The sequence below is a fragment of the Argopecten irradians genome, chromosome 12 (genome assembly GCF_041381155.1).
Source record: "Argopecten irradians isolate NY chromosome 12, Ai_NY, whole genome shotgun sequence".
NCBI classification, from domain to species: Eukaryota; Metazoa; Mollusca; class Bivalvia; order Pectinida; family Pectinidae; genus Argopecten; species Argopecten irradians.
The window spans coordinates 4,781,837-4,809,213 of NC_091145.1; the positions used below are offsets into that span (position 1 = coordinate 4,781,837).

General features: G+C 39.9%; 2 protein-coding genes across 4 annotated transcripts in view; both read left to right on the forward strand.

The window, feature by feature from the left end:
• Positions 1-27,377, forward strand: part of LOC138336277 (neuroglian-like) — a 127,281-nt gene continuing 99,904 nt past the window's right edge. Inside the window, exon 1 of one of the 3 annotated variants that reach the window (XM_069285697.1) lies at positions 1-89. The gene's annotated coding sequence lies outside the window, so the exon portion shown is untranslated. Of the gene's footprint in view, positions 90-23,039; positions 23,493-27,377 lie in introns of those variants that run through there. The other 2 variants (XM_069285695.1, XM_069285694.1) reach the window with 2 other exon arrangements.
• Positions 8,504-9,733, forward strand: LOC138336569 (opioid growth factor receptor-like). The gene is made up of 2 exons (XM_069286087.1): positions 8,504-8,885; positions 9,420-9,733. Exons 1-2 carry the CDS (start codon positions 8,504-8,506, stop codon positions 9,731-9,733), a joined length of 696 nt encoding a protein of 231 aa, XP_069142188.1.

Genomic DNA, 27,377 nt, shown 5'->3' on the forward strand with positions numbered 1-27,377 from the left:
TAATCAACTGAAAATTAACAATTTGAGTGGACATTTCTGGTCGGTGTGATTGACCGTACGCTGCATCCACACCCTCACGGCAGGCCACGGTGAGTCAGAATCACATTTATATTTTGTGTTGTTGTTGGTACAATTTACTCGAACGTCCTGGTATTAATTGGAAGTCGGATATTTTCTCGGCTACTCAAATAACCTGTATGCTGAACCACAGCATGCTGACGCAGAATATTGATCTTTTACTGCCGCCGGGAGGAAATCGACCAAATGCCGAGGGCGAACACCTAATGTGTTAGAAGAATGCCTGTGTATCAAAATGTACCACAAACCAATGAAATGGCTAAGAAATGCAACAGAAATTGGACAAATGAATCATGGGGGATTTTGATCGTTCCAGCTCTAGTCATGTACATTAGCGGTAAAATGGTCAGCCTGTCAGGGAACGCCGTAGAATAAAAAAGTAATAACAAGGTTCTCAGAGTGAAATTTTCCATGTCTGTTCTCTTTTAATATCCATCTTGAGTAATCTCTTGTCATGTTAAATCCAAATCTATTTTTCGATATATTTAAAGTTGAATCAATGATGTATTACTTCAAAGTTGTTGTTTTCTCCATACTTGGATCATACATGGTGTTGCTCTTTTGTAAATATTTCATCTCTTTAGACAAAAAAAGAGGTTCGGGAGTTGAAGAAGAGTGTTAGGGGTTGGATATTCGGCACTATTTCACTTTCGACTCCTTCCTGTCCTCTCATCAAGTCTTAACATGTTTGGATTCCAAATGGAGGCTGGAACATTCATTTATTACAGATATTAGTTTCATAAATATAAATCTCTTGGCATCAAATTCTTGGCATATAATACATGATGTGGTGGTATATAGGGGTACTTAATCTGTCCGAACATCAAAACAATGACCTTTACTGGCGATCTCAATCAAACCCGAGCTGTAATAGAACATATGGCTGTATTTGAGGGAGCCATGTTTATGGTCAAGCTTAAGCCTCAATGAGGTCATTTGAGGTGGACAGGAGTGGACAGAATGGTCAATTAACAGATGTTGTCCATTTTTGAATGTTTGAGGTCATCTTCTAGCTGTCCATCTCTGAATGATTTATAAAGGGATTTGTGTGGATGGACATTTAATAGTAGGATAAATTGGTGGAGTATAGATGGATTATCTACTCAGGATAATATAGAGAAATACAGAGGTGTTGGGTAGTACAGAAATCATGTTAGTCAATCAGGCGCCTTTAGCCTGTCATATTGAGTCCAATATACTAGTATTTTATAACAATGAGTCTATAGAACAGGCTAGAGTTGCACAATATTGAGCATATGAGTCGAATCTATATATATATACATTCAGTAAATCAGGCTTAATTGTGCTGCACACCATCAAGTCCGTTTCTAAGGTGTTTGGGTACATGAGTTCAGCTTACGTTAAATTCATTCAAGGTTGATGTATGAGCCAAAATGTTGTAGATTTATGGACTCGATTGAATGTTTCAGGCAATTTAAGATGCTCCATCGCTGACAAGTAATATTTTTTCACTATCAAAAACTGAAGCAGACGATTTAGTATTTTTCTTTAATTACAAAAGTTACTTACTTTATACCATTACCACCATTGAAAATTTTGAGCTTATAATTTTACTTCAAGTTAAAAATATGAAAAATAATTAATTGAACACTAATTATTGTTCAAATAATGAATATCATTTATGCTCTGTCAGCAATGGAGCATCTTTAAGATATGACATTATAAAAAGGGTGTGTTTGACAGGTTATAATGTTATTTTGTGTACCCTGAAAAATTGGGTTTTTTGCCTCTTTGAAATGAGGGGGATGGTTTGGAGTGGGGAGTTGCGACTTTGGGGAAGGAGACATATATTGTTCCTCATTCCCCGTGTCAGTCCTATATGGAGGAGGGCATTTCTCAATTTCTAGAGAAACATTCTTAAACATTTGTGGTTTACAAGTTTAGGCCAAAAAAAAAAAATCTAGGTTTCAGGTACCCCTAGCTACCCTAGTTTTTACCTCCGACCCAAGCTATTTTATCACACTTTTTCAAAACAAAAATGAAGTGTGTGAAGTTTTCAGCTTAGATTTTTACAGAAGTATATCCAGATAAAGTTAAATTAAAGCAATAAGATATAGAAGACTTCTAGTCAGTCTAAAGCCTGAAAGACAAATTACCTTGTAATGTAGTAATAAAGCAACTGAACCCCTCCTCAAAAAAAAAAAAAAATAAATAAATAAAAATTTAAAAAAATTACCGACCAACCTACCTCATTTTTGTTAGTCATGTAACCTGAAACATGCATATAATTTTTTGGGGTCTTAGATAATATAGAATACCGTTTCCACGATAATTAGTTCCCTGTGTGCTTAAATAATTGTAACAAAGCTTTTCTCCAGAAAAGGGAGGGATGCTTATAGGGGGAAGGGGTGCTAATTACTGCGAATATGGTACTCTTAATTCAGACAGAAAGTCATTAACAAATATAAGGTCAGTATAAACAGGTTTTCTGTCTGCTGAAATGATAATCAATTTGATTCTCACAAAATTTTCAGAAATGAATATGCTTTGAAATCTGCTCACAATTTAAAATTGGGAAAAGCCTTTGATGAAAATGAACAGGACTTATATGCTTAACCATGTTTGTATAGACTGATTATAATCAATATGAATCCATTGTTTGTAAATGTAGTTGTGTTTACCTGGCTGGTTTTTATTTTTTGTTTGGACAGATGAAGTATTCTCACGACTGAATATATAATGCCTTGTACGGGAGTATGAGTGGTTGTGCATAAAAAAAGGGAGATAATCCTTATTTTGAGCATAATCTAATGTTATTCTGCATCCTGGAAGAAATGTAAGGGGATATATTTCAGACAATTAACTATGTCAATGATAGATGGATGTAGACAAGAACTGCTGAATAATATATGTATTCTGGGGAAATTAAACAATCAATCACTTCAACCACTTAAATGTTTATAATTTTACACACTCTCACTCCTAGTATCAGTTCTAATGGAAAGCTGGTCAACCAAATGCATATATACACTGTGAATACTTTAAAGGGAGATAATTGATAACATACATAATACACTATGATTACACTAAGGGGAGATAATTGATAACATACATAATACACTATGATTACACTAAGGGGAGATAATTGATAATAAACATATACTATGAATATGCTAAGGGGAGATAATCAAAATTATACAATGAACACTTAGAGAGATAACATAATAAGTACTATGAATACTCTAAAGGGAGACAATTGATAACAGTTATATAATGCACTGTGAATACACAAAGGGGAGATAACCAAAATTATACTATGAACACAAGGGGAGATAATAGATAACAAACATATTCTATGAATAGTTAAGGGGAGATAACCAAAAATTATACAATGAACACTAAGGGAGATAATAGATAACAAACATATATACTATGAAGATATGTAGGGGAGATAACCAAAACGATACTATGAACACTAAGGGTATGAATACTCTAAAGGGAGCTAATTGTGAACATACATATATAGAATTGCTTTAGTAATATACTTTTAAGATACTTTATAGACCTTGGTATATTTTTGGCATTGAGGGATACATGCAATGTAATGACCCAATGCTTTTATATAGTCACTGCTAATCTCTATAAAACTTTTTTCAGTAGTCCCTGAACAGGATACTTTTGCCTTAAATGTATGTCACCCACAATATAAACCCTTATCAATTCCCATTTTTATAGAATCTAGGATTGTGGGACCCATGGGATGGGGCCTGGATGTATCGGGGCTCTAAGCTGATAATCTGCCGTATAAATTCAACCGTTTTGCTGACAGCTGATCCGTATAGATGTGACCTACACTATATAAGTTTAGCATCCATCCCTAATCCGACTTACGAATTAGGACTTGTAGTTCCCCGGAGATTTCCGAAATGGCCTGGATTATGCGTATAGGTTAGAGCTCTGACAGTCTATCTGATGGTATCCATCCAATGTATTTGTTTCCGAGTCTCTGGAGAAGTTGTATATGTCAATGCTTTGTGCTATGTTTCCATTTAGTGTTCGGAAACCTTACAAAGTAGGGAATGGTCCAGTACTTGTGATTATTGAGAGGCAGCTGTATAAAAACTGGAGTAGGCCGTCTGATAGAGCTGTTTCTCTGATCATATTGATGTTCAGAATTATAAAATTGTCAGCTCCTCGATTTATCAGATTTTATCAGACTGATTTGAATTCAATGGCTGAAACTAGATGGAACTCTCAAAAAGCATCCAGCAATTTCTAAGCAAACATTTCCAGCTATTGATTTTTTAGGTCAAAGTCGGTTTACAATTTAAAGGAACTATTGAGTTTTACTGGTTGTCATTTCGGCTTCATTTTCAACCTTTTACAAATAGAAGGGTATGCATAACTGAGTGGTTCGGGTGTTCCAACATATCAATACTAGCCTTCCACTTTTGGGTTTTGTCTTTGAACTTCATGTGTGGCAGTTGTGAGGTACAATACTGACCTCTGGTTGGTGGTTGTTCTTCGAGTGCTTCAGGTTTTTTTTTTACCTTTTAAATGTGGGATGTAAATTAAAAACAAAGAAACTAACTCCATATTTAGGAAATTTGTTAACTACAGAACTACAATTTGCAAATACAAAATTGTATTTTTATCTATATTTTCTATTTATCTATGTATCTGTTTTAAAGCCAAGTAGGAATATTTTGTACATTCTGTTATACTACCACACTGACCCAGATGAAATTGTCTGACCCAATGTTATCATCACATCAGCACAGCCTGGTTCATTGCTCAGCCTCACAAGAATCTAGATTTAAGGTCAATTATTTAAAGTCAAAATCTATCATAAGTATAAATTTTAAATCCTAAGTATTTAAATCTTCACTATCAATGTAGTATACAAAAGATCAACAAAATTTAAAAAAAAAAAAAAAGAAAGGTTTTTGGAAAAAAAGTTTCAAGAAACGTTTCATCAATCTGGATAATCAAAAATCAATCTTTAATCCATGATCCAGCTTCATTAGCGCAGACTGACTTAGTGTTGCTTGGCTTCCCAAAAAATCCAGACTTAAGATAGAGAATTCAAAGACAGTGATATATCTTAAGTGACGCATTCTAAATCATGATTCATCCATCTGAATGACCAAAAAAAAATCTCCCCTCCATATCCTCCTGTGTGTTGTATTCAGTATCCACAGATTAAAACGGTCCCTAAATAGCCTGAATGTGTCAGCCTCTGTAACAACAGTGGTCACTTTCCACTGGTCACTTTCCCAGCTGGACATGTCATGGTCAGGCCAATGCTTTGTCCTTTGTGATTAATCCTGGAGCCTCTCAAACATTCAGCTGACCAGGACTGGATCCTTAGGGAGATCAAAATTAATTATACGCCTTAAAATAAATCACTTAGTCTTTAGGCCCATATTGGTCACTGATAGCCAATGCATTGCTCATTTTATCGGTTTAAATCACAATGATGCTTCAAAATGAATTATTTAACTGCAGCAAGCTTAGACTCCATTGTCAGGAGTTTCTGCATATGAATTATCTTGAAAAATCCATTTAGTACTGTCACTATCTGAACACATGTCCAACATTATGATCAACACGGGGAGTTAAGGTCATACAAGGTCAACGTTTCATCCAAATCAGCTGGGAGTTTTACAGTCATTGAATCCTAAGTAACCTTATTAACTGCCGCTGTTAGTGACCATGTCAAACTGCCATTGTTCTGACCCACCATTTCCATGGTTACGGAGGCGATTCCAGAAAAGTAGATTAACAGATAATCAAGAGGATATTTATTCTGCCAATAATATCTCAGACCATGATAATTCCGATTTGCAACCATTGAATGTCTCTTAGTTTAATTCCCCTTCGTTATTTTTGTCTTTGCTTTTCAATGAGTATAGGTCAGAGGTCAAATAGGATGAGAGGTCGTTTGTGGTCTGAATGACGGATGCGCTTAATGCGGATAAACATCATAATTAGACGAATGTAAAATTTGTTAACTTGAAACTAATGCTACCATAATCTGAAGGAAAGGAAAATTAATGAATCGGCCTCTGGCCTGTGAATCACAATATTGATGCTGGGAGTAGCATTAATTATATGGATGGCTGTGTCTTAGACTGATCTGAATTCTACGCATGATCAAGTTTTGATCTAATTTTCTTACGCTTGGATGATTCTGTGATAAAACTTTCCATATTTATGGGTGAGATCATTAGCATGCTGTGATAAATCGTCACCTTGTCCAGAACCTAACACGAAACAGACAGGGTGTTGTATTGATAGAGACATCATATATAGATTGTGCTAGGCCGATCCTAAAGATTGATTTTCTCCGTTGATTTATGAATTAAAAAAGATTATTAGCTAAAAGACCCATGAAAATACAGTAGAGTGCAAGAATGAAAATGACATTTAATTAAGCCGGAAGAGACTGGCTGGGTTGGATAAGTCAAGGGTTGGTTTTTACTGGTTACACATTCACAGTATTTATAGTTTATTCATTTGAAGTTATAACTAAAATGAAGATCTCACAGGACTCAGTAAAGTATCACAATAAAATGGAAGTTTCAGAGTCAAATTAAGTGTTATTCTTATCCATTACCTGTCATATATATATATAATCAGTTGTTTTTGACGAGATAATATGATTTGTTAGGTATTGCTATGGTCATGAAATTTTATCCATGAAATTATGCAACCTTGTGGCCAGATCCTAAAAATTAAATTTTCTCCAATCAGATTGAAATCGTCAAACCCCCAAAAAAATAACTGACTACATTTCCCTAAATTGATCATGGTTGGTGCATAGAATTTTGACTGGTTTAGAGAGGGTTCAGTTTTGAAAAGTGAACCCGATATTGTGGCGATCGACCATTATGGTCCGGATATAAAGAATCAAGAGTATGTCGTATATCACAAAAAAAATGAACTTGCAAAATTGAGCTATATACTTTGTGTTTCACAAGATGATTAGTCTGGGGCTGTCCAACTACTCCCCCGCACTCATCTTCATCAGCACACACCAACATCTTTGTGTTTCCTAACATTTGATTTAACATCCGACTGGGGACAGAATTGGCTGGGTATAAGTTACTTAAGGGCACGGACATTAAGGGTCGGCTAATATTTCCTATTGATACCATTGTATTGATGTGTCTGGAAATAAAATGTCATAGGACACGGATCTGTATATCAGTTAAAGATCAGCATCACCAAAACTCTTAACCTAGAACTCATCAGTGTCAATGAGAGGCTTGTATCAGGTGACAGAGACTAGATAATAAGATTTTTGCTCTCAGGGTAATAAAAGAATTATTCCTGGTAGACATAAAGTGAAGAAATAGATTTGATTTACAAGAGGAGATCTAGATATATTTTCTCCAACAGGAAATTAAGTTTTGTAATGAAGCAGCTGTCACTGATTGTAACAGATATATTGATCAAAGATGGATATATTACAATTTTTAAGCTGAGACCTAGCTACTCAATCAGCTACTCAGCGGAATTAGATTTGGAGTTATTCCCCAGATAAACGCACAGACAGAGAAAGGTTGGTTGGAATATCATGCATAGCATCCTATTATCTCAGCTAAGGTAATGTAAAAGCATCTCCCCCCACCCCCCCCACCCCATAAGCTATATGTAAATATTTGAATAATTTGACCCCCCCACCCCCCACCCCCCCCCATAAGCTTTATGTAAATATCCGGATAATTTTGACCCCCAACCCCACCCCCCATAAGCTATATATAAATATCTGGACTATTTGACCCCCCACCCCACCCCCATAAGCTATATGTAAATATCTGGATAATTTGACCCCCACCCCACCCCCCATAAGCTATATGTAAATATCTGGATAATTTGGGAGGCTGTGGTATATTTGAGTAATTATATAGTTGAAGCCTTACACTTTTTATAGTGTTATCTCACTGGAACATATCATCAAAGACTCGGAACAAGCACACTCCTCCCAGTGACATTCAGTAACAAAGCATGCTAGTTACCCCACTCCCTTTATGCTGAGTGCTCAGAAGGAGCAGATATTATCATTTTTTTTATTTTATTGACCTTGTTTGTCTTGACCATGGAACAGACCCAGAGCATTTCTCATAGAGGTGAATGCTCAACTCAATGTGAAAAGTGAGTCAGTGATACAAGAAAGAAAAATGATAACCAAAAAACCATTTTATTTCTGTGGGGCATACAAGCACTTTAGTAACATTTCCCCTAATTCTACCATTGTGTAATGTAAGTACATTGTAAGTATGCACAATTTAATTTCAATACCTACACTACATGTCATTGAAGGCCTATATTAATAAAACATCATTTTAGAGCCAAATCCTCTTACATTTCTCAAAAAATCTACAAGAGTTCAGAATGTATTACCCTTGAAATTAGTATTATACCATATGGACCTGAAGACTCCTTTTGAGAATATCCAATGGACCTGAGGACCACTGTGTCTCCCAAGGACCTGAGGACCAGTGTGTCTGCCATGGATCTGAGGACCTCTCTGTCTCCCAAGGACCTGAGGAAGACTGCTGTCTCCCAAGGACCTGATGACCTGAGGATCCCTCTGTCTCCCAAGGACCTGAGGACCCCTCTGTCTCCCAAGGACCTGAGGACCACTGTGTCTCCCAAGGACCTGAAGACCACTGTGTCTCCCAAGGACCTCAGGACCATTGTGTCGCCATTTGCTCAGTCTTCCATAATAAGGGCCATATCTAACCACTACTCCTCAGAGTGTGGGTGCACTAACCTCCATTCCTCGAACAAATGGAAGATGAATTGTGACGTCACTTCCGTTTTGGATCTGAAACTCGGTGAGGATATTAACAGGACCTGTTGACCACTGTGTCTTCAATGGACCTGAGGACTACTCTGCATCCCATGGACCTGAGGACCTCTCTGTCTCCCAAGGATCTGAGGACCCCTCCGTCTGCTATGGATCTGAGGACCTCTCTGTCTCCCAAGGACCTGAGGAAGACTGTGTCTCCGTTGGACCTTTGGACACCTATGTCTACCAAGGACCCGAGGACCCCTCTGTCTCCCAAGGACCCAGGGACCCCTATGTCCCAAATGGAGCTGAGGACCCCTCTGTCTCTCATGGACCTGATAACCTGAGAACCCCTTTGTTTACCATAGACTTGAGAATCCCTTTGTCTCTCATGGACCTGAGGACCCCTCTGTCTCCCATAGACCTGAGGAACCCTCTGTCTCTCATGGACCCAAGACCCCCTGTCCCCTAAGTAACCAAGGACCTCTCTGTCTGCCAAAGACCTGAGGACCCCTCTGTTTCTCATGGACCCAAGACCCCCTGTTCCCTAAGTAACCAAGGACCTCTCTGTCTGCCATAGACCTGAGGACCTCTTTGTCTGCCATAGACCTAAGAAACACTGTGTCTCCCAAGGACCTGAGGACCATTGTGTCTCCCAAGGACATGAGGACCACTGTGTCTGCAATGGACCCGATGACTACTCTGTCTGCCAAGGACATGAGGACTCCTCTGTATCCCATGGACCTCGGGACCTCTCTGTCTCCTGAGGACCCCTCTGTCTGCCATGGATCTGAGGACCTCTCTGTCTCCCAAGGACCTGAGGAAGACTGTGTCTCTGTTGGATCTTTGGATACCTATGTCTCCCAAGGGCCCGAGGACCCCTCTGTCACCTAAGGACCTAGGGACCCCGATGTCCCAAATGGACCTGAGAACCCCTCTGTCCCAAATGGACCTGAGGACCCCTCTGTCTCCATTGGACCTGAGGACCCCCCCTGTCCTCCATGGACTCAAGGACCCTTTGTCTCCCATAGACCTGAGGATCCCTCTGTGTCTAATGGACCTGAGGACCCCTCTGTCTCCCTTACACATAAGGACCCCCTGCCTCTCAAGGTCCTACCTCCCGTTGACCTGAGGATCCCTCTGTGCCCCATGGACCTGAGGACCCCTCTATTTTCCATTGACCTGAGGACCTCTCTCTCTCTCCCATAGACCTGAGGACCCCTCTGTCTCTCATGGACCCAAGACCCCCTGTCCCCCAAGTAACCAAGGACCTCTCTGTCTGCCATTGACCTGAGGACCTCTCTGTCTCCCATAGACCTGAGGACCACTGCAGGGGTCGAATTTTACATTTTTTGTCACTTGCTTAAAATAGCAAGTGCCCTAAATTTTTACTTGCTAAAACATATTTTTACTTATAATTAATATCCATATTCAAATTACAGTTTTGTTATACATAAAATCCTTTATTTTTGCATGATGATGTGAAGTGTATATATATAAAGTACATAATGTATATCAACAACATTCTAGTAAGAACTGGGTCCCCATATTTTCCAATACAACAATTTTTCACAATCATTATGCCATTTTTACAGTTGTCCCTGAAAAAAACCACTTGCTAAAATAAGCAAGTGCATATTTTTTCACATGCTATTCTGGTATATCTACTTGCAAAATGCAAGTAAAACAGCTTAAAATTCGAGCCCTGCACTGTGTCTCCCAAGGACCTGAGGATCCCTCTGTGCCCCATGGACCTGAGGACCCCTCTATTTTCCATTGAACTGAGGACCTCTCTATCTCCGATAGACCTGAGGACCCTTCTGTCTCTCATGGACCCAAAACCCCCTGTCCCCCAAGTAACCAAGGACCTCTCTGTCTGCCATTGACCTGAGGACCTCTCTGTCAGGACCTCTCTGTCCCCATGGACCTTAGGACCTCTCTGTCTTCCATAGACCTGAGGACCCCTCTGTCTGCCATTGACCTGAGGACTCTCTGTCTCCCATAGACATGAGGACCCATCTGTCTCCCATAGACCTGAGGACCTCTCTGTCCCCATGGACCTGAGGACCTCTCTGTCCCCATGGACCTGAGGACCTCTCTGTCCCCCATGGACCTGAGGAACTCTCTGTCTCCCATGGACCTGAGGACCTCTCTGTCCCCATGGACCTTAGGACCTCTCTGTCCCCATGGACCTGAGGAACTCTCTGTCCCATGGACCTGAGGACCTCTCTGTCCCCATGGACCTGAGGACTCCTCAGTCTCCCATAGACCTGAGGACCTCTCTGTCCCCATGGACCTGAGGACTCCTCAGTCTCCATGTTGACCTGAGGACCTCTCTGTCCCCATGGTGAGGACCGGCTGTGTCTCCCATGGACCTGAGGACACCTCTGTTTCCCATGAGACCTGAGGACCTACCTGTCTCTCAAGGACCTAAAGGACCCCTGTATCCTCCAAGTAACCAAGGACCTCTCTTGTCTGCTATTGACCTGAGGACCATCTCTGTCTCCCATAGACCTGAGGGACCACTGCAGGGGGTCGAATTTTACATTTTTGTCACTTGCTTAAAATAGCAAGTGCCCTAATTTTTTACTTGCTAAAAACATATTTTTTACTTATAATTAATATCCATATATCAAATTACAGTTTTGTTATACATAAAATCCTTTATTTTTGCATGATGATGTGAAGTGTATATATATAAAGTAGCATACATGAGTATATCAACAACATTCTAGTAAGAATCTGGTCCCCAATATTTTCCAATACAACAATTTTTTCACAATCATTTATGCCCATTTTTACAGTTGTCCCTGATAAAAAACCCCTCTGTCTCCTGTGGAGCCAAGTGCATATTTTTTTCACATGCTATTCTGACATGACCTACTTGCAACCATGCCAGAGTACTCACATGGACATGAGGACCACTGTATCTCCCATGGACCCCTGAGGACCACGTGTCTCCATGGACCTGAGGACCTCCTGTCATGCTATGAATCTGAGGAACACTCTGTCGATCCAAGGACCTGAGGACCACTGTGTCTCCCATGGTACCTGGACACCCCTGTCCCTCCCAAGAAACCCAAGGACCCCCTATGTCTTCAAATGGACCCCTCTGTCTCACAGAAACTGTCAAGAATCTCAGTGGACCCTACCTGTCTGACATGGGACCTGAAGGACCCCTCTATCTCCCTCGGACCTAAGGACCCCCCATCTGATCTCCTCGTGGACCTGAGGACCTCACTGTCTCTCATAGACCTAGGACGGCCTCAAGTCTCCCATGGACATGAGGACCACTCTGTTCCCCATAGACCTGAAGGACCCCTCAGTCTCTGACATGGACCTGAGGACCTCTCTGTCCCCATTGGACCAGAGAACCTCTCAGTCTCCCATGGACCTGAGGACCCCTCTGTCTGTAATGATGAACCTCAGGACCTCCCTCACTTTATCACATGGACCTGAGGACCCCTCTGTCTGACATGAACCTCAGGACCTCCCTGTCTCACTTGGACATGAGACCCCTCTGTCTTTGACATGAACCTCAGGATCTCCCTGTCTCACTTTGACATAAGACCTCTCTGTCTTCCATGGATCTGAGGGACCTCTCTGTCTCACATTAAACCTCATAGACCTCCCTGTCTGACATGGAACCTCAGGACCTCCCTGTCTGACATGGACCTGAGGACCTCTCTGTCTCACATGAACCTCAGGACCTCCCTGTCTCACTTTGGACATGAGGACCCCTCGTCTGATATGAACCCTCAGGTAACCTCCCGTGTCTCACTTTCAGGACCTGAGGAGGACCTCTCTGTCTTGAACATGAATTTCAGGACCTCCTCTGTCTCACATCGGATCTTGTGGACCTCTCTGTCTTGCCATGGACCTAGGAACTCCTCTGTCTCCCAATGAACATCAGGACTTCCCTGTATGCCATGGACTTGAGGACCTCCCAGTCTCCCATATGAACTCAGGGACCTCTCTGTCCTCCCATGAACCTGAGGACCATTCTGTCTGGCCATAGACCTGAGGTCCCTCTGTGTCTGCCATGACCCTGGTCCGGGACCCCTCATGTCTCACATGGACCTGAGGACCTCTCTGTCTGCCATGGACATGAAGGACCCCTCTGTCTGGCACATGAACCTCAGGACCTCTCTGTCTCTGACATAAACCTGAGTAACCCTCACTGTCTCCATATAGACCTAGGTCCTCTCTGTCTGCCACATGGACATGAGGACCCTCAGTCTCCTGTCACATCAACCTGAGGACCTCTCTGTCCTCACTCATGGACACTGAGGACCCCTCTGTCTGCCATGCACCTGAGGGACCTCCTTTCCGTCCCTGCCATAGGACATGAGGACCCCTCTATTTTCCTTTGAACTGAGGACCTCTCTGTCTCCATAAACCTGAGTGACCCTTCTGTCTGCCATGGACCTGAAGACTCCTCTCTGTCCCCCAAGTCAACCAACGGACCTCTCTGTCTGCCATTGACCTGAGGACCTCCTCTGTCAGTCTGTCCCCATGGACATTAAGACCTTCTCTGTCTTGCCATGGACCTGAGGACCCCTCTGTCTGCCATTGACCTGAGGACCTCTCTGTCTCCCATAGACATGAGGACCCATCTGTCTCCCATAGACCTGAGGACCTCTCTGTCCCCATGGACCTGAGGACCTCTCTGTCCCCATGGACCTGAGGACCTCTCTGTCCCCATGGACCTGAAGGGAACTTCTGCTCTCCCATAGACCTGAACCTCTCCTGTCTCCATGGACCTGAGGAAAACCATCTCTGTCCCCCATGGCCCTTAGGACTCTCTATCTCCATATGGACCTGAGGACCACTCCTAGAATCCCCATGGGTCCCCAGTGGACCTCTCTGTCCAATCCAATGGACCTGTGATGACTCTCTCAGTCTGCCCATTGACCTGAGGACCAAGTGCATAATGTCCCCCATGGGACCTGAGGAACCCGCTGTGTCTACCCAATGGACCTGAGGATGACAACTCTGTTCTGCATGTGAATGTCTCTCCAAAAGGACCTGAGGACCTGTCCCCAAGGACCTGAGGACCCCACTAGTATCTGTCTCCCATGGTACCCCTGAGGACCCTCTCTGTCTCCCATGGATCTGAGGATCTCTCTGTCTCCCAAGGACCCAAGACCCCTGTCTCATGTCCCCTCTGTCTCCCATGGACCTGAGGACCTCTCTGTCTGCCATGTGACCTGAGGACCTCTCTGTCCCCAGGACCTCTCTCTGTCTCCCATGGACCTGAGGACCTCTCTCTTCCATATGACCTGAGGACCCTCTGTCTCCATGGACTCAGTCTCCCCATCATGGACCTGAGGACCTCTCTGTCTCCCATGACCTGAGGACCCCTCTGTCTCTCCCATGGACCTGAGGACCTCCCTGTCTTCCAATGGACCTGAGGACCCCTCTGTCTCCATGGACCTGAGGACCTCTCTGTCTGTTGGACCTGGACCTCTGTTTCTCTTTGACCTGAGGACCTCTCTGTCTCCCATGACCTGAGGACCTCTCTGTCTCACTTGGACATGAGGACCTCTCTGTCTGACCCATGGACCTCAGGACCTCTCTGTCTCCCATTGACATGAGGACCCTCTGTCTTCATGGATCTGAGGACCTCTCTGTCTGCCATGGACCTGAGGACCTTCCTCTGTGCACTGACTGACATGAACCTCAGGACTCTCTTCCATGGATCTGAGGACCTCTCTGTTCTGACCATGGACATGAGGACCCTCGTCTGATATGAAACCTCAGGACCTAACCTGTCTCACATGGACATGAGAGGACCCCTCTGGTTTGACATGAAACCTCAGGATCTCCCTGTCTCACTTGGACATAAGACCTCTCTGTCTGACATGGACCTGAGGACCTCTCTGTCTGAATGAACCTCAGGGACCTCCCTGTCTCACATGGACATGAGGACCCCTGTGTTTGACATGGAACCTCAGGATCTTCCCGTCTCACTGTTGACATAGAGACCTCTCTGTCTTCGATGGATCTGAGGACCTCCCTGTCTCTCACATGGACCTGAGGACCTCTCTGTCTGAACATGGAACTGTCAGGACCTCCCTGTCTCACATGGACCTGAGGACCTCCTCTGTCTGTCGGACATGAATTTCAGGACCTCCCTGTCTCACATCGATCTGAGGACCTCCTCTTTCTTCCTGATGGACCTGAGGACCCCTCTGTCTCCAACGGACCTGAGGACTTTCTCTGTCTGCCATGTGGACCTGAGGATCCCTCTGTCTGAACATGAACCTCAGGACCTCCCTGTCTCACATGAACCTCAGGACACCTCCTCCCTGTCTCACTTGTTCCCAATTTGACCTCAGGACCTCCCTGTCTCACATTGAACCTCAGGACCTCCCTGTCTCACTTGGACATGAGGACCACCTCTGTCTGACATGACCCTCCGGACCTCCCTGTCCCTCACAATGGACCATGAGGACCCCTCTGTTTGACATGAAACTCAGGACCCTCCCTGTCTCACTTAGAACCTCAGGACCCTCCCTGTCTGACATGAACCATCAGGACCTTCCCCTGTTCTCACCATGAACCTCAAGGACCGTCCCTGTCTCACTTGGACCATGACGAGCAGACACCCTCTGTCCTCATCATGACCCCTCAGAGGACCTCGCCTGTCTCACATGGACATGAAGCGATCCCTCTGTCTGACATGAACCTCAGGACCCTCCCTTGTCTTGACCATGAGAACCTCAGGAGCCTCCCTGTCCTCAACCATGACACATGAGGACCACTGTATCTCTTCCTGTCGGACCAGAGGAACCACACCTGTGATCTCCCATAGGCTGGACCTGAGAGGACCTCTCTGTACCTGCTATGGGAATCGAGGATCTCTCTGTCTCCCAAGGAACTGAGACCACTGTGTCTCCCATGGACCTGAGGGAACAACCTCTGTCACCCAAGAAACCCAAGGACCCCTATGTCTTCAATATGGACCCCTCTGTCTCCCAAGAAACTGTACAATTATTCTCAGGACCTACTAGTCATACATGGACCCAGAGGACCCCTCTATCTCCCTCGGCACCATGAGGACCCCCTGTCTCTCTCCCGTGGACCTGAGGACACTCTCTGAGTCACTCAAAGACCGGAGGACACCCTCAGTCTCCCAAGTACATGTAGGACCACACAGAGTTCCCCATAGACCTGAGGAACCTCCTCCAGTCTCCCATGGACCTGAGGACAACTTACTGGTTCCCCCATCTGACCATTAGGACCCCTCCAGTCTCCTATGGACCTCGACGACCCTCACAGTCTGACTAATGGACCTCAGGACCTCACATTATCACATGGACCTGAGGACCTATCCTCTGTCTCGACCAGAACTCAGGACCTTCCCTGTCCTCACATTTGACCACAGAGGACTCCCTCTGTTTGACATGAACCTCCAGATCCTCCCTGTCTCAATTTGACATAATCCCTCTCTGTCTTCCTGGGATCTGAAGGACATCTCTGTCCTCACATGAAACCTCAGGACGTCCCCTTCCTGACATGAACCTAAGGACCCTCCACTTTTTCACATGGAACATGAGGACCTCACCTCGTCTGAATATGAACCACAGGACCTCCCTGTCCCTCACTTGGACATGAGGACCCCCTCTGTCGGACATGGAATTTCACAGGACCCTCCGCTTAATCCACCATCGATCTGTCTGGACCCATCTCTGTCCTTCCAATGGAACCTGAAACACTCCTCTCTGTCTCCCCATGACGATGCAGCGACTTCACGTCTGTCTGCCAATGGACCTTCTGAGGACCCCTCAGCTCTCACGCCCATACATACCCGAGGACCTTCCTTCAGTCTCCCATAAACCTGAGTACCATTTCTGTCTGAGCCATAGACCTGAGGGGTCCTCTCTGTCTGGCCATGGACCTGGGAGACTCGCCCTCAGTCTGCCATGGACCTAGGACTTCTCTTTCTCCAATGGACATGAAGACCGCCTCAGTCTGCCATAGACCGAGGACCTCTCTGTCTCCATAAACCTGATTACCTTTTCCTGTCTGCCATAAGACCTGAGGTCCACTCTGTCTGCATTGACCTGGGGACACCCTCAGTCTGCATGGACCTGAGGACCCCTCAGTCTGTCATGGACATTAGTACCCCTCTGGTCTGCCTATGGACCCTGAGGAACCCCCTCTGTCTGCATGACCCATAGGACCCCTACTGTCTGGCCATGGAACCTAGAGTGACCTCTCTGTTCTGCAATGGACCATGAGACCCTCCTGTCTCTCAAGGACCCTAAGGACCCCTCCCGTGTCCCGTGGAACCCAAGGCAACCAGTGTGTCCCCATGGTCCTATGCGCATTTGACACCAGGATAATGTCAACCTCCTCACCAATGAGATCTAAAGATAGTGGTCATTCTAGTGTGAACATTTCACTGTCAATGAAATCCTTTCAATAATAAAGATAGAGCGACCTCCGATAAGGGAAGTGAGATACTAAATGAGTGTTTGTCTGTAGGGGAAACCTTTCCTGTAAGAATTATTCTGTTGAAGTGCGGGTTGTGGCTGTGTTGTCTTTTGTGATCATGATTCATTGTTTTCTCTTTTGTGATCATGATTCTTGTTTTCTCTTTTGTGATCATGATTCTTGTTTTCTCTTTGTGATCATGATCATTGTTTTCTCTTTTGTGATCATGATTCTTGTTTTCTCTTTTGTTATCATGATCATTGTTTTCTCTTTTGTGATCATGATCATTGTTTTCTCTTTTGTGATCATGATCATTGTTTTCTCTTTTGTGATCATGATTTCTTGTTTTCTCTTTTGTGATCATGATCATTGTTTTCTCTTTTGTGATCATGATCATTGTTTTCTCTTTTGTGATCATGATCATTGTTTTCTCTTTTGTGATCATGATCATTGTTTTCTCTTTTGTGATCATGATTCTTGTTTTCTCTTTTGTGATCATGATTCTTGTTTTCTCTTTTGTGATCATGATCATTGTTTTCTCTTTTGTGATCATGATCATTGTTTTCTCTTTTGTGATCATGATCATTGTTTTCTCTTTTGTGATCATGATTCTTGTTTTCTCTTTTGTGATCATGATTCTTGTTTTCTCTTTTGTGATCATGATTCTTGTTTTCTCTTTGTGTTTTCTCTTTTGTGATCATGATCATTTTTTTTTTTTTGTTTTCTTCTTTTGTGATCATGATTCTTGTTTTCTCTTTTGTGATCATGATCATTGTTTTCTCTTTTGTGATCATGATTCTTGTTTTCTCTTTTGTGATCATGATTCTTGTTTTCTCTTTTGTGATCATGATCATTGTTTTCTCTTTTGTGATCATTATTCTTGTTTTCTCTTTTGTGATCATGATTCTTGTTTTCTCTTTTGTGATCATGATCATTGTTTTCTCTTTTGTGATCATGATTCTTGTTTTCTCTTTTGTGATCATGATTCTTGTTTTCTCTTTTGTGATCATGATTCTTGTTTTCTCTTTTGTGATCATGATTCTTTTTTTTCTCTTTTGTGATCATGATCATTGTTTTCTCTTTTGTGATCATGATTCTTGTTTTCTCTTTTGTGATCATGATCATTGTTTTCTCTTTTGTGATCATGATTCTTGTTTTCTCTTTTGTGATCATGATCATTGTTTTCTCTTTTGTGATCATGATTCTTGTTTTCTCTTTTGTGATCATGATTCTTGTTTTCTCTTTTGTGATCATGATTCTTGTTTTCTCTTTGTGATCATGATTCTTGTTTTCTCTTTTGTGATCATGATCATTGTTTTCTCTTTTGTGATCATGATTCTTGTTTTCTCTTTTGTGATCATGATCATTGTTTTCTCTTTTGTGATCATGATTCTTGTTTTCTCTTTGTGATCATGATTCTTGTTTTCTCTTTTGTGATCATGATCATGTTTTCTCTTTTGTGATCATGATTGTTTTCTCTTTTGTGATCATGATCTTGTTTTCTCTTTTGTGATCATGATTTTGTTTTCTCTTTTGTGATCATGATCTTGTTTTCTCTTTTGTGATCATGATCATTGTTTTCTCTTTTGTGATCATGATCTTGTTTTCTCTTTTGTGATCATGATCATTGTTTTCTCTTTTGTGATATGATCATTGTTTTCTCTTTTGTGATCATGATCTTGTTTTCTCTTTTGTGATCATGATCATTGTTTTCTCTTTTGTGATCATGATCATTGTTTTCTCTTTTGTGATCATCTTTTTTGTATGATCTTGTTTTCTCTTTTGTGATCATGATCTTTGTTTTCTCTTTTGTGATCATGATTCTTGTTTTCTCTTTTGTGATCATGATCATTGTTTTTCTCTTTTGTGATCATGATTCATTGTTTTCTCTTTTGTGATCATGATCATTGTTTTCTCTTTTGTGATCATGATCATTGTTTTCTCTTTTGTGATCATGATCATTGTTTTCTCTTTTGTGATCATGATCATTGTTTTCTCTTTTGTGATCATGATTCTTGTTTTCTCTTTTTGTGATCATGATACATTGTTTTCTCTTTTGTGTCATGATTTTGTTTTCTCTTTTGTGATCATGATCATTGTTTTCTCTTTTGTGATCATGATCATTGTTTTCTCTTTTGTGATCATGATCATTGTTTTCTCTTTTGTGATCATGATCATTGTTTTCTCTTTTGTGATCATGATCATTGTTTTCTCTTTTGTGATCATGATCATTGTTTTCTCTTTTGTGATCATGATCATTGTTTTCTCTTTTGTGATCATGATCATTGTTTTCTCTTTTGATCATGATTGTTTTCTCTTTTGTGATCATATCATTGTTTTCTCTTTTGTGATGATGATATCATTGTTTTCTCTTTTGCTCTTTACTACCAGTGTCTCCTTGTAGCAATCATAACTTAATTTGATTGCAATCGCTTTTAAAGTTGTATGGTCTGTGACTTGCTGTGTTATTGGCATAGAAAAAGTCTTCATTAAATACTGAACTGTTCCGATATATTCGGATTTGTATGGTTTTAGCTGATGTTGGCCACATGAGATGAATCGAGAGGTTCGATCTTTACGGGAATTGTGTCACATGATGCAACTTGATTTTCGATATTACCTGAAAGTTTGAAACATGGCGTCGACTGTGGCGGTTCTTTCAAAACATTTGATATTTCATGCGACATTTACCACTATGTCAATAGTATATTGGTGCTTTTATGGATTTGAACCATTTTGTATAAGCATCCATATTCACATTTTGTATGTTTTATGACAGTTTGTGATGGTGAAAATTACAAGAACTATTTATTGTATTTAATACACACGGGGGATTATAGGCACAAGTTTTCAAATTTATATAAACGCCTCTTCCACGCATTCATGTTCGGACTGAGTTGCGATCATAGTCAGTGTTTCTCTTGTGATCATGATCATTTTCCACGGTCATTGTATTTCTGTGATCTGATCATGTTCAATGTTTCTCTTGATCAATGATCTTGTAGCCTAGAATGTTCTCACAACGAAAATAAAAAAAACCTTCAATAAATCACAGTAGAACATGAACGAGATAGACTTTGTCTCCCTGAGGCCTGTTGAGAAATATTGAACAGGCATCATCCGAGTAAGATCGCATGATTTCAAAGAGAAAATATTGGCTTCATTATCGAGTTTTATTCGTTTGATATTCACGTACAAGTCCTGTACAACAATAGAAAATATTGAATACATGAAGTTACTCTATACTTGAAAGAGAAAAAGGATAAATAATTGAAGAAGATATATATCAGATAATAGACATTCAAGTATACATAGCCGTTACCTATAACTCTGAAAGCTCCCTCGGAGAATTACATTCATCACTGAACTGCAGATAAAAAAACTCTTTGGGTGAAATCAATATGCATTGAATTCTGTCTTTAATGCTAGAAATCCTAGCATCCACCAAAAAGGATTATTAATGAGCAACAGCCATATATAGATATACAGCTAAATATAGGCATGGCTGAGATTGTTCGCGACTCCTATGACGTCTTCCAGCATCCAGACTTATTTATTTAAGTTGGCGTTATAGGGAGTATATAAAAAGGTTAGTGGAATTAAATGATGAGCCAAAATTGAAGAAGTGTGTTGAATGTTTGATCTTGCCAGTGTAGACCAACATATGATTCTTTCATGCATGTTTTCAGTATGGTGAGATTTATATTGTACGAGTATAAAAAAAAATTTGTATAAACTTGTTATAAGATCACATCCTTACCAACCTATAGCTATTGTTCTTCATCTGTCATTATTCGCCCTGTAAAATTTTTCTCTCAGCCATTCTTCCCATGAGGGATTGAGCTGGAATTTGTGTAGAATGATCTTTAGATGGTCCTGACCAAGTACAATACTTAATGCTGTTTTTCGGGCCGGTCTGAAATCCAAAATGGCAACCACAGCCACCATCTTGAAAAACAAATTTGAAACTTCTTCTCCAGTTCCACTAGTGCATGGTCAGGGATGTGATGGAAGGGCAGCCCTTAAAGTATTATATTTTTCAGATCTGTGAAAATGTTGCCAAGGCAGCTACCACCGCCATTTTGTAAAATGATTGTGTAATCACAGATTTTCAGTACAAGACCAGTAATTCAAACTTCTTCTCATGTTCCATTTATTGGTTTAGTTTGAGGATGTGCCCCATGGTTTTAATGGTAGAAGAAAACTGAAGTATGCAGAGAATAACCATTGACCAGTGGACAGTAACTAAAGGCAACTGCCTCATATGGGATTCAAACTTGAAACCCAAAGGTGGAGGACAATTATATAGATTGTGTGAGGACGCTTGGACCATATGGCCACTTCTTTTGGTGGCCAAAGTCATATGGTAATAATCACAATCTGACAATAATGGCAGCTGATAAAAGTTGAAAGAACAGTAAATTTATATTCCATTCATCATTCCTGAATTCTTCAACAACACAGTCGATGCTTTTGAGAAAGCCTAATTTTCAAGGCCAAAGATTTTATGTCGTTATTAAACGGCACACTGTTTTCCTGGATTAACATGTGTAACGTTTGATTTAAAAGATGTTCCCCGGATATTGATTTTGGTTTTGAAATGAATAAAACTGATGGATTGGGGTTAAGTGATTAGCCTTGAAGTGGCGAGTGATGTCATAAACTCGACAGATAACGTAACGAGGGAGTCTTGTAATTATGAATATATGGTAATGAGCAAGTGATGTTACCATGGTTATAGACGGTTGTTACCGATATTTCACCACAGTATTACCCAAAATGAATAATGTATGAGGATGGCCGCCATGTCAAAGAATATATCCTGACATTACTATAAGCCCTCGATCTCAGGGTTGCATGCTTGAAACCCACATATAAAGAACTAGCTATTTAGTGACTGCAGGTTGATGGTTTTTTTCTGTGATCTCCAGATTTTCCCAATTTCTAAACTGTCTTATGTAAACATACTCACTTTGGCACAGACAAATTTTAGTGCATAAAACGATTTTGAACAACTATATTAGCAAAAATGATGAAATTAAATTGCAATCACCATGGTGTCTATATACACAGCATACAGAAAATACAAGTGAATCATATTTTAGCACAGTGTATTACTGGCTTGAAATGCATTAAAACCTTTATTAAAGACTGCAAATTTATGAAGAACAAAAACTTGAACTTAAATAAATGCATTAAAAAAATACCTTGATACATGTGTGCATGTGAAAGTCTTTGTCATTTTGGTTCTGTAGTTTTGTTTGTTAAGTTGTACGTCCTGTTAACAACCTGGGTCATGTAAGGATGTGCCACATTTGATAGAAAATCTGAGTACCTAAAGAAAAAACCACCGACCAGCAATCAGTACCAATTTGTGACCCAGAGGTGGAGGGCTTGTGGTAATATGTTGGGACACCTTAACCCGAAGACAGCCGATTTCAACAATATGTGTGTAGATCAGAAATATGTGCAGTTTTAAATGCTCTGTTAACTTCTTGAGTGTCACATGTTTATTTGGATAATGCAAAAACACTATAGTGATATATCTAGTAAATACACAGTTCGGTTTTCCATTACCTTTAAAATTTAAATTTTGTCCCGAATTTTGATTTAATTTGGTTACAGCTGTGTAGATTTAATTTACGCCATTGAGTATAAAAAATGCTTGACGTCCTTCAGGGTTTTCCTAAAATACAACTGAATTCAAATTTACCTGTGAATTAAAGTAGAACATTTTGTTGACCACATTAAGGTTAGTTCATAGCCCAATGACACAATATAAAGGAACTAGAAGTAAATGAATTGGCTGTGAGACGGTTTTCAATGGTCCCAGCAGGCCATGTTTGTTTTGGTGCTAGGGGCCGTTTCCGTTACAATGGTGACCACTGATAATGGATGTTGATTGTGACACTAGATGAGGATTGATGGTGTACGATTTTGTTTGACTATAAAGGAAATGATTTGTTAGATATTCAGACAGATGTGAGGACTACTTAGCGGTGTTTGTGGTCAATTGATGGGGAGTGTCCTCCATCGAAGTTTGAAGAGGTCCATAATTTCCAGGCTGACAGCTCTTGACCAACATCTCGAGTAAGTTTGGGATTTTAATCCTATGATTGATACAGGTCCAGCTGAAAAGAGCTGGTCAGTGGGTGAAGAATGATTCTATTCCTGAATTCAATCATATGATGCTTCTTGGACTGAATCTAAGGTAAATATATATAAACAGTACAGTACGTACGTTTAAAACGAACCTGCTGAGACCAACAAAATTACTTTGTTATAAGCATAATCTATTATACACATATTACAAACATATTATTGGAACCTTGACGGAGAATGGATGAAATCACTTTGTCATAACCTTGAGTTTGTTTTATACATGATTAACTGTATTGCAAGAAAAAGTAATCAGAACTAATCAAAGTGGTATATTCAATTTGTCATTGCAGAGAATTTTTTTTCATTTTTTTGGAATCTGACATTCTTTTTCATATAAATGCTGTTTGATTTTAACTTTCGATTCTGTTTTGTATTTAGACTGCCTTGATTAATTTAGAATTGTTATCAAGCGTTTGAAGATACATGTATAACAGTTCTTAGTATTTGATCAAATCTATGGTGGCTTATAAGTTTTCAGAGGGGGTCTGGGTTCAAACCCCGATCTGGTCATGTATTGCCTCAATCCATTTATATTTTGGTGTCTGTGACCAAACCTTATTTCAAGACTTGGAAATACACTTAGCTAGGGTATATACCATATGTGTGTTGATTGAGTCTGATTCAGGGTCGTGCCTGTCACCGCCAATCCCCACAGATAAACTGGTGGAGCATCGATATCTGATTAGTGTTTGGAGGGTCTTGTCTTCGAACCCTGGTCTGGTTGTGCATTCTTACATTCCTCTTACACAGGCAACATTTTACTATTACCTATTTGAGAGAAAGAGTTAGTTCTACCTTGATAAAAGTAATGTGTGCAGAATAAATATTTACTTATCCAAGGTCGACGATAAGGACACGGAAGCCTAAAATAGTTTAAAACACCAGTACACGGTGCAGGAAAGTTGTAGATGTTGGTGACAGGTTTATGTTTGATTTTTTACAACTTTAAACAGAAACACACAAAGGCTTGTATATACATTAAACATCGCTATTGTTAAAGGACGGGCTATCCTGCATAGTAATATCCAGAATATAGAATCACATATAATTTAAGTCAATCTAATTTTAAAGAGATGGTCGACGAGGCGGGAGACAGGGAGGGCCTGTCTGAGTTAATTCATTTAAGCCTCTAGATGAAAAATAGACAGAATTTTTAATGCCTTATATGATCAAAATATTTTTCGGCTGGACAAGAAAAAACATGTTGAACTCTTCATTTGCATAGGCCTATAGGTATTTCTGGTGTCATCCAGATAGTTTGTCTACTGTAAGGTTGTCTCCCCTTAACAATAAAGTGTACATGTCTAATCTTTTATAAAATAAAAGTTTAAAATTCCTGTAGAAATAAATAAATTTCTGGAAATAAATAAAGACTAAATTTGCATCCAGAAACAAAAGGATGTATTCAATAAAGGCTTCATAATCATAACTATATATGACTATGTACATGTCGTATTCGACCCAATTAGCTCCCCATCTCTTTTAAGTACTTCTCTCTTTAGGCATCAGTTTCAATTAATTCAAAATAAATACAGACTGAAAATTTGAAAGCTGTGTTGGTTTCCTGACTAATTTTGCAATTTTTGCAAATTAATTTATGGCTTATTGTGTAGAATGGTTCTATGAAAGACTAGTCCAAGTTTGTGTCTGTTAAGTGTCCCTTGATATTAATTATTTGCTTCAGTTATTTGATTCACCGTGGGCACTTATTGGGTCGAATACGGTATAATGGATACATATGGATAAAAAAAGCATATTGGAACTACTGTTGAGAAAATAATCTAAAGAACTATTATTTCCACCTGTTCATATGTTTTAAGAAAATGTGATATATTTCTGTTCGATGAAGAGAGGATGGAGCTATCTGGGGTATTGTTACGTCATTTATTCAGTTGAACGGTTGGAACCCTGTCATATATTCGTTCAACTAATGAGGGGTATTTGAGGAAAATGTGTTCGAGATAGAGGAGTTATACTTGAACTTCTTTATACACTATACTGTACATTTCTCCCACATACTAGAAATATGAAATTATACAAGTGCTTTAGCTGATATGAGGAACAGGAAAACAAAGTTAATTGCATTTTTACGTCATATACAGAAAAAGGAAGGAAATGCTTCCGATTTTTTTAATACAATATTCCCTACATTCTCTCCCCTATACTAAAAATATAAAATTATAAAACCTGTGAGTCAATTGCTCTGCTGATATGAGGATCAACAAGAAAACCACAAAGTGATAAAGTTATAAAATGTCATATAGAGAATAAAGAAAAAAAAACAAAAAAAAACCAAAACAATTCATGTGTTTTCCAAAACAATTCATGTGTTTTTTTTTTATAAAAGTTGTTTTTTGTTACAATCTTTCCCCATTTTGTGGGTTCAGTTGTTGTTCTGGTACAGTTAAGGTAAGATTTACATAACTAATGTGAATTCTTTTACAAATTTTTTTTTCAAAACAATCTAGAATTTTTAAAACAGTTTGTTATAATGATTATAAATTATAAATCTCTTTCGTTATGAGAGCAGGTATCATGGAAACACATTTGAGACAAATTTTACTTTCCTTTCCATAATTTTTTTTTTTTTCATCACTTTCGTTGCCATGGTTTTATAAATAATGAAGTTATTATTTTGGCAAAACGAACAACTGACTCGTCATAGTTATAAGTAATTCGCTTCAATTTTCAATTTTCATGGTACATTAATTTTCATGGATGAATGACTGGTAAATAATCAAGAATTTTTATAAATCGGGTGATGAATCTGACACGCTGAATAAAGAATGAAGTTGTGTTATACTAGAAATGAAAACGAGGTGTCTCACAAAGTAAACCTGTTATGACCCCCTTATTTTTAACGACGCCCCATAATTTCTGATTCCTGGACATTTCAAAAGCTAAGATATTTGATTTTTGTAAGATTTGTAAAATAAATCCTGACTAATATGTTTGAGTTTGATACCTATATCTCATATAGAGTTTAAATGACTTAATGGTTTAACAGTAAAATGGTCGTGAATCTTGAGATAACCTCATATTAAACAGAATTTATTGGTGTGAAAAATGGATTTCGTGAACTCTGGAAAGGTGATGTGTTGTCATGTGTGAACATTGGGGGTGTATTTTACCAAGTCAATTAGATCAGGAAGATAAAGAAGGAATGATTGAAAAGAAAATATGTTATCAAAGAAATCCAAAACAGGCTTATCTATAAAAAAATGTTTATGAAACATTTCTTAAATTCTAGATGCATGAACATTTTACTTGCGTGAGGATAATACACTATTACAATGAAAGCTTAAATTTCTCTTCCCATCAAAATCTACAAGCTACAAGTTTGAATTAAATTTTTCGTTTGTAAATTTTCATCATTGTTAAAATTGCTCTTCCCATCTAAAGCTACAAGTCATTTTCTTTAGAACCTAAATTTTCTGTATGTAAATTGTCATCAATCTCCATTCTAATTTAAATGTCGGTCTATCTAACATAAATATTTGTTTTTCAAATGTTATCATGGGATTTAGACCGTATCATTTCTGTTTCTTACAATGTAATCAAAGTTATCGTTGGAATGCTAATGGAAATAGTGATATGAAAACCTATGTCAAGATATTATACCCCAGCACATCCCTGCCGTGGAGTATGATGCAAAAATCAATCTTGTAAACTAGAGGACCCCTATAATATTTTTTTGGGTAGGCTAACAATACTTTTAGAACCAGAATCCAAATCTCTTAAAATTTTTCAAGTATTTTAATCCTTCAGATTTTGTCTTTTCTCTGTTTTACATCCAAAGGGATTTGAAATGATCAATAAATAGGATTTCAGTTAAACTTATAATCTTTTAAAACATCTGATCCCAAATCTCTTTACCTTGACAGTTTGTGGAGTTACCTTTAAGTTTAGGAAGTGAGGATTGAAGTGACATTTT

What these genes read in the sequence shown, in the direction of transcription:
- LOC138336569 (XM_069286087.1), top strand. Translation starts at nt 8,504, where the DNA reads ATGGACCTGAGGACCACTGTGTCTCCCAAGGACCTGAGGACCAGTGTG. An exon ending in CGTTTTGGATCTGAAACTCG is followed by an intron (nt 8,886 to 9,419) that starts GTGAGGATATTA and finishes TGTCTGCCATAG; the next exon opens with ACCTGAGGACCTCTTTGTCT.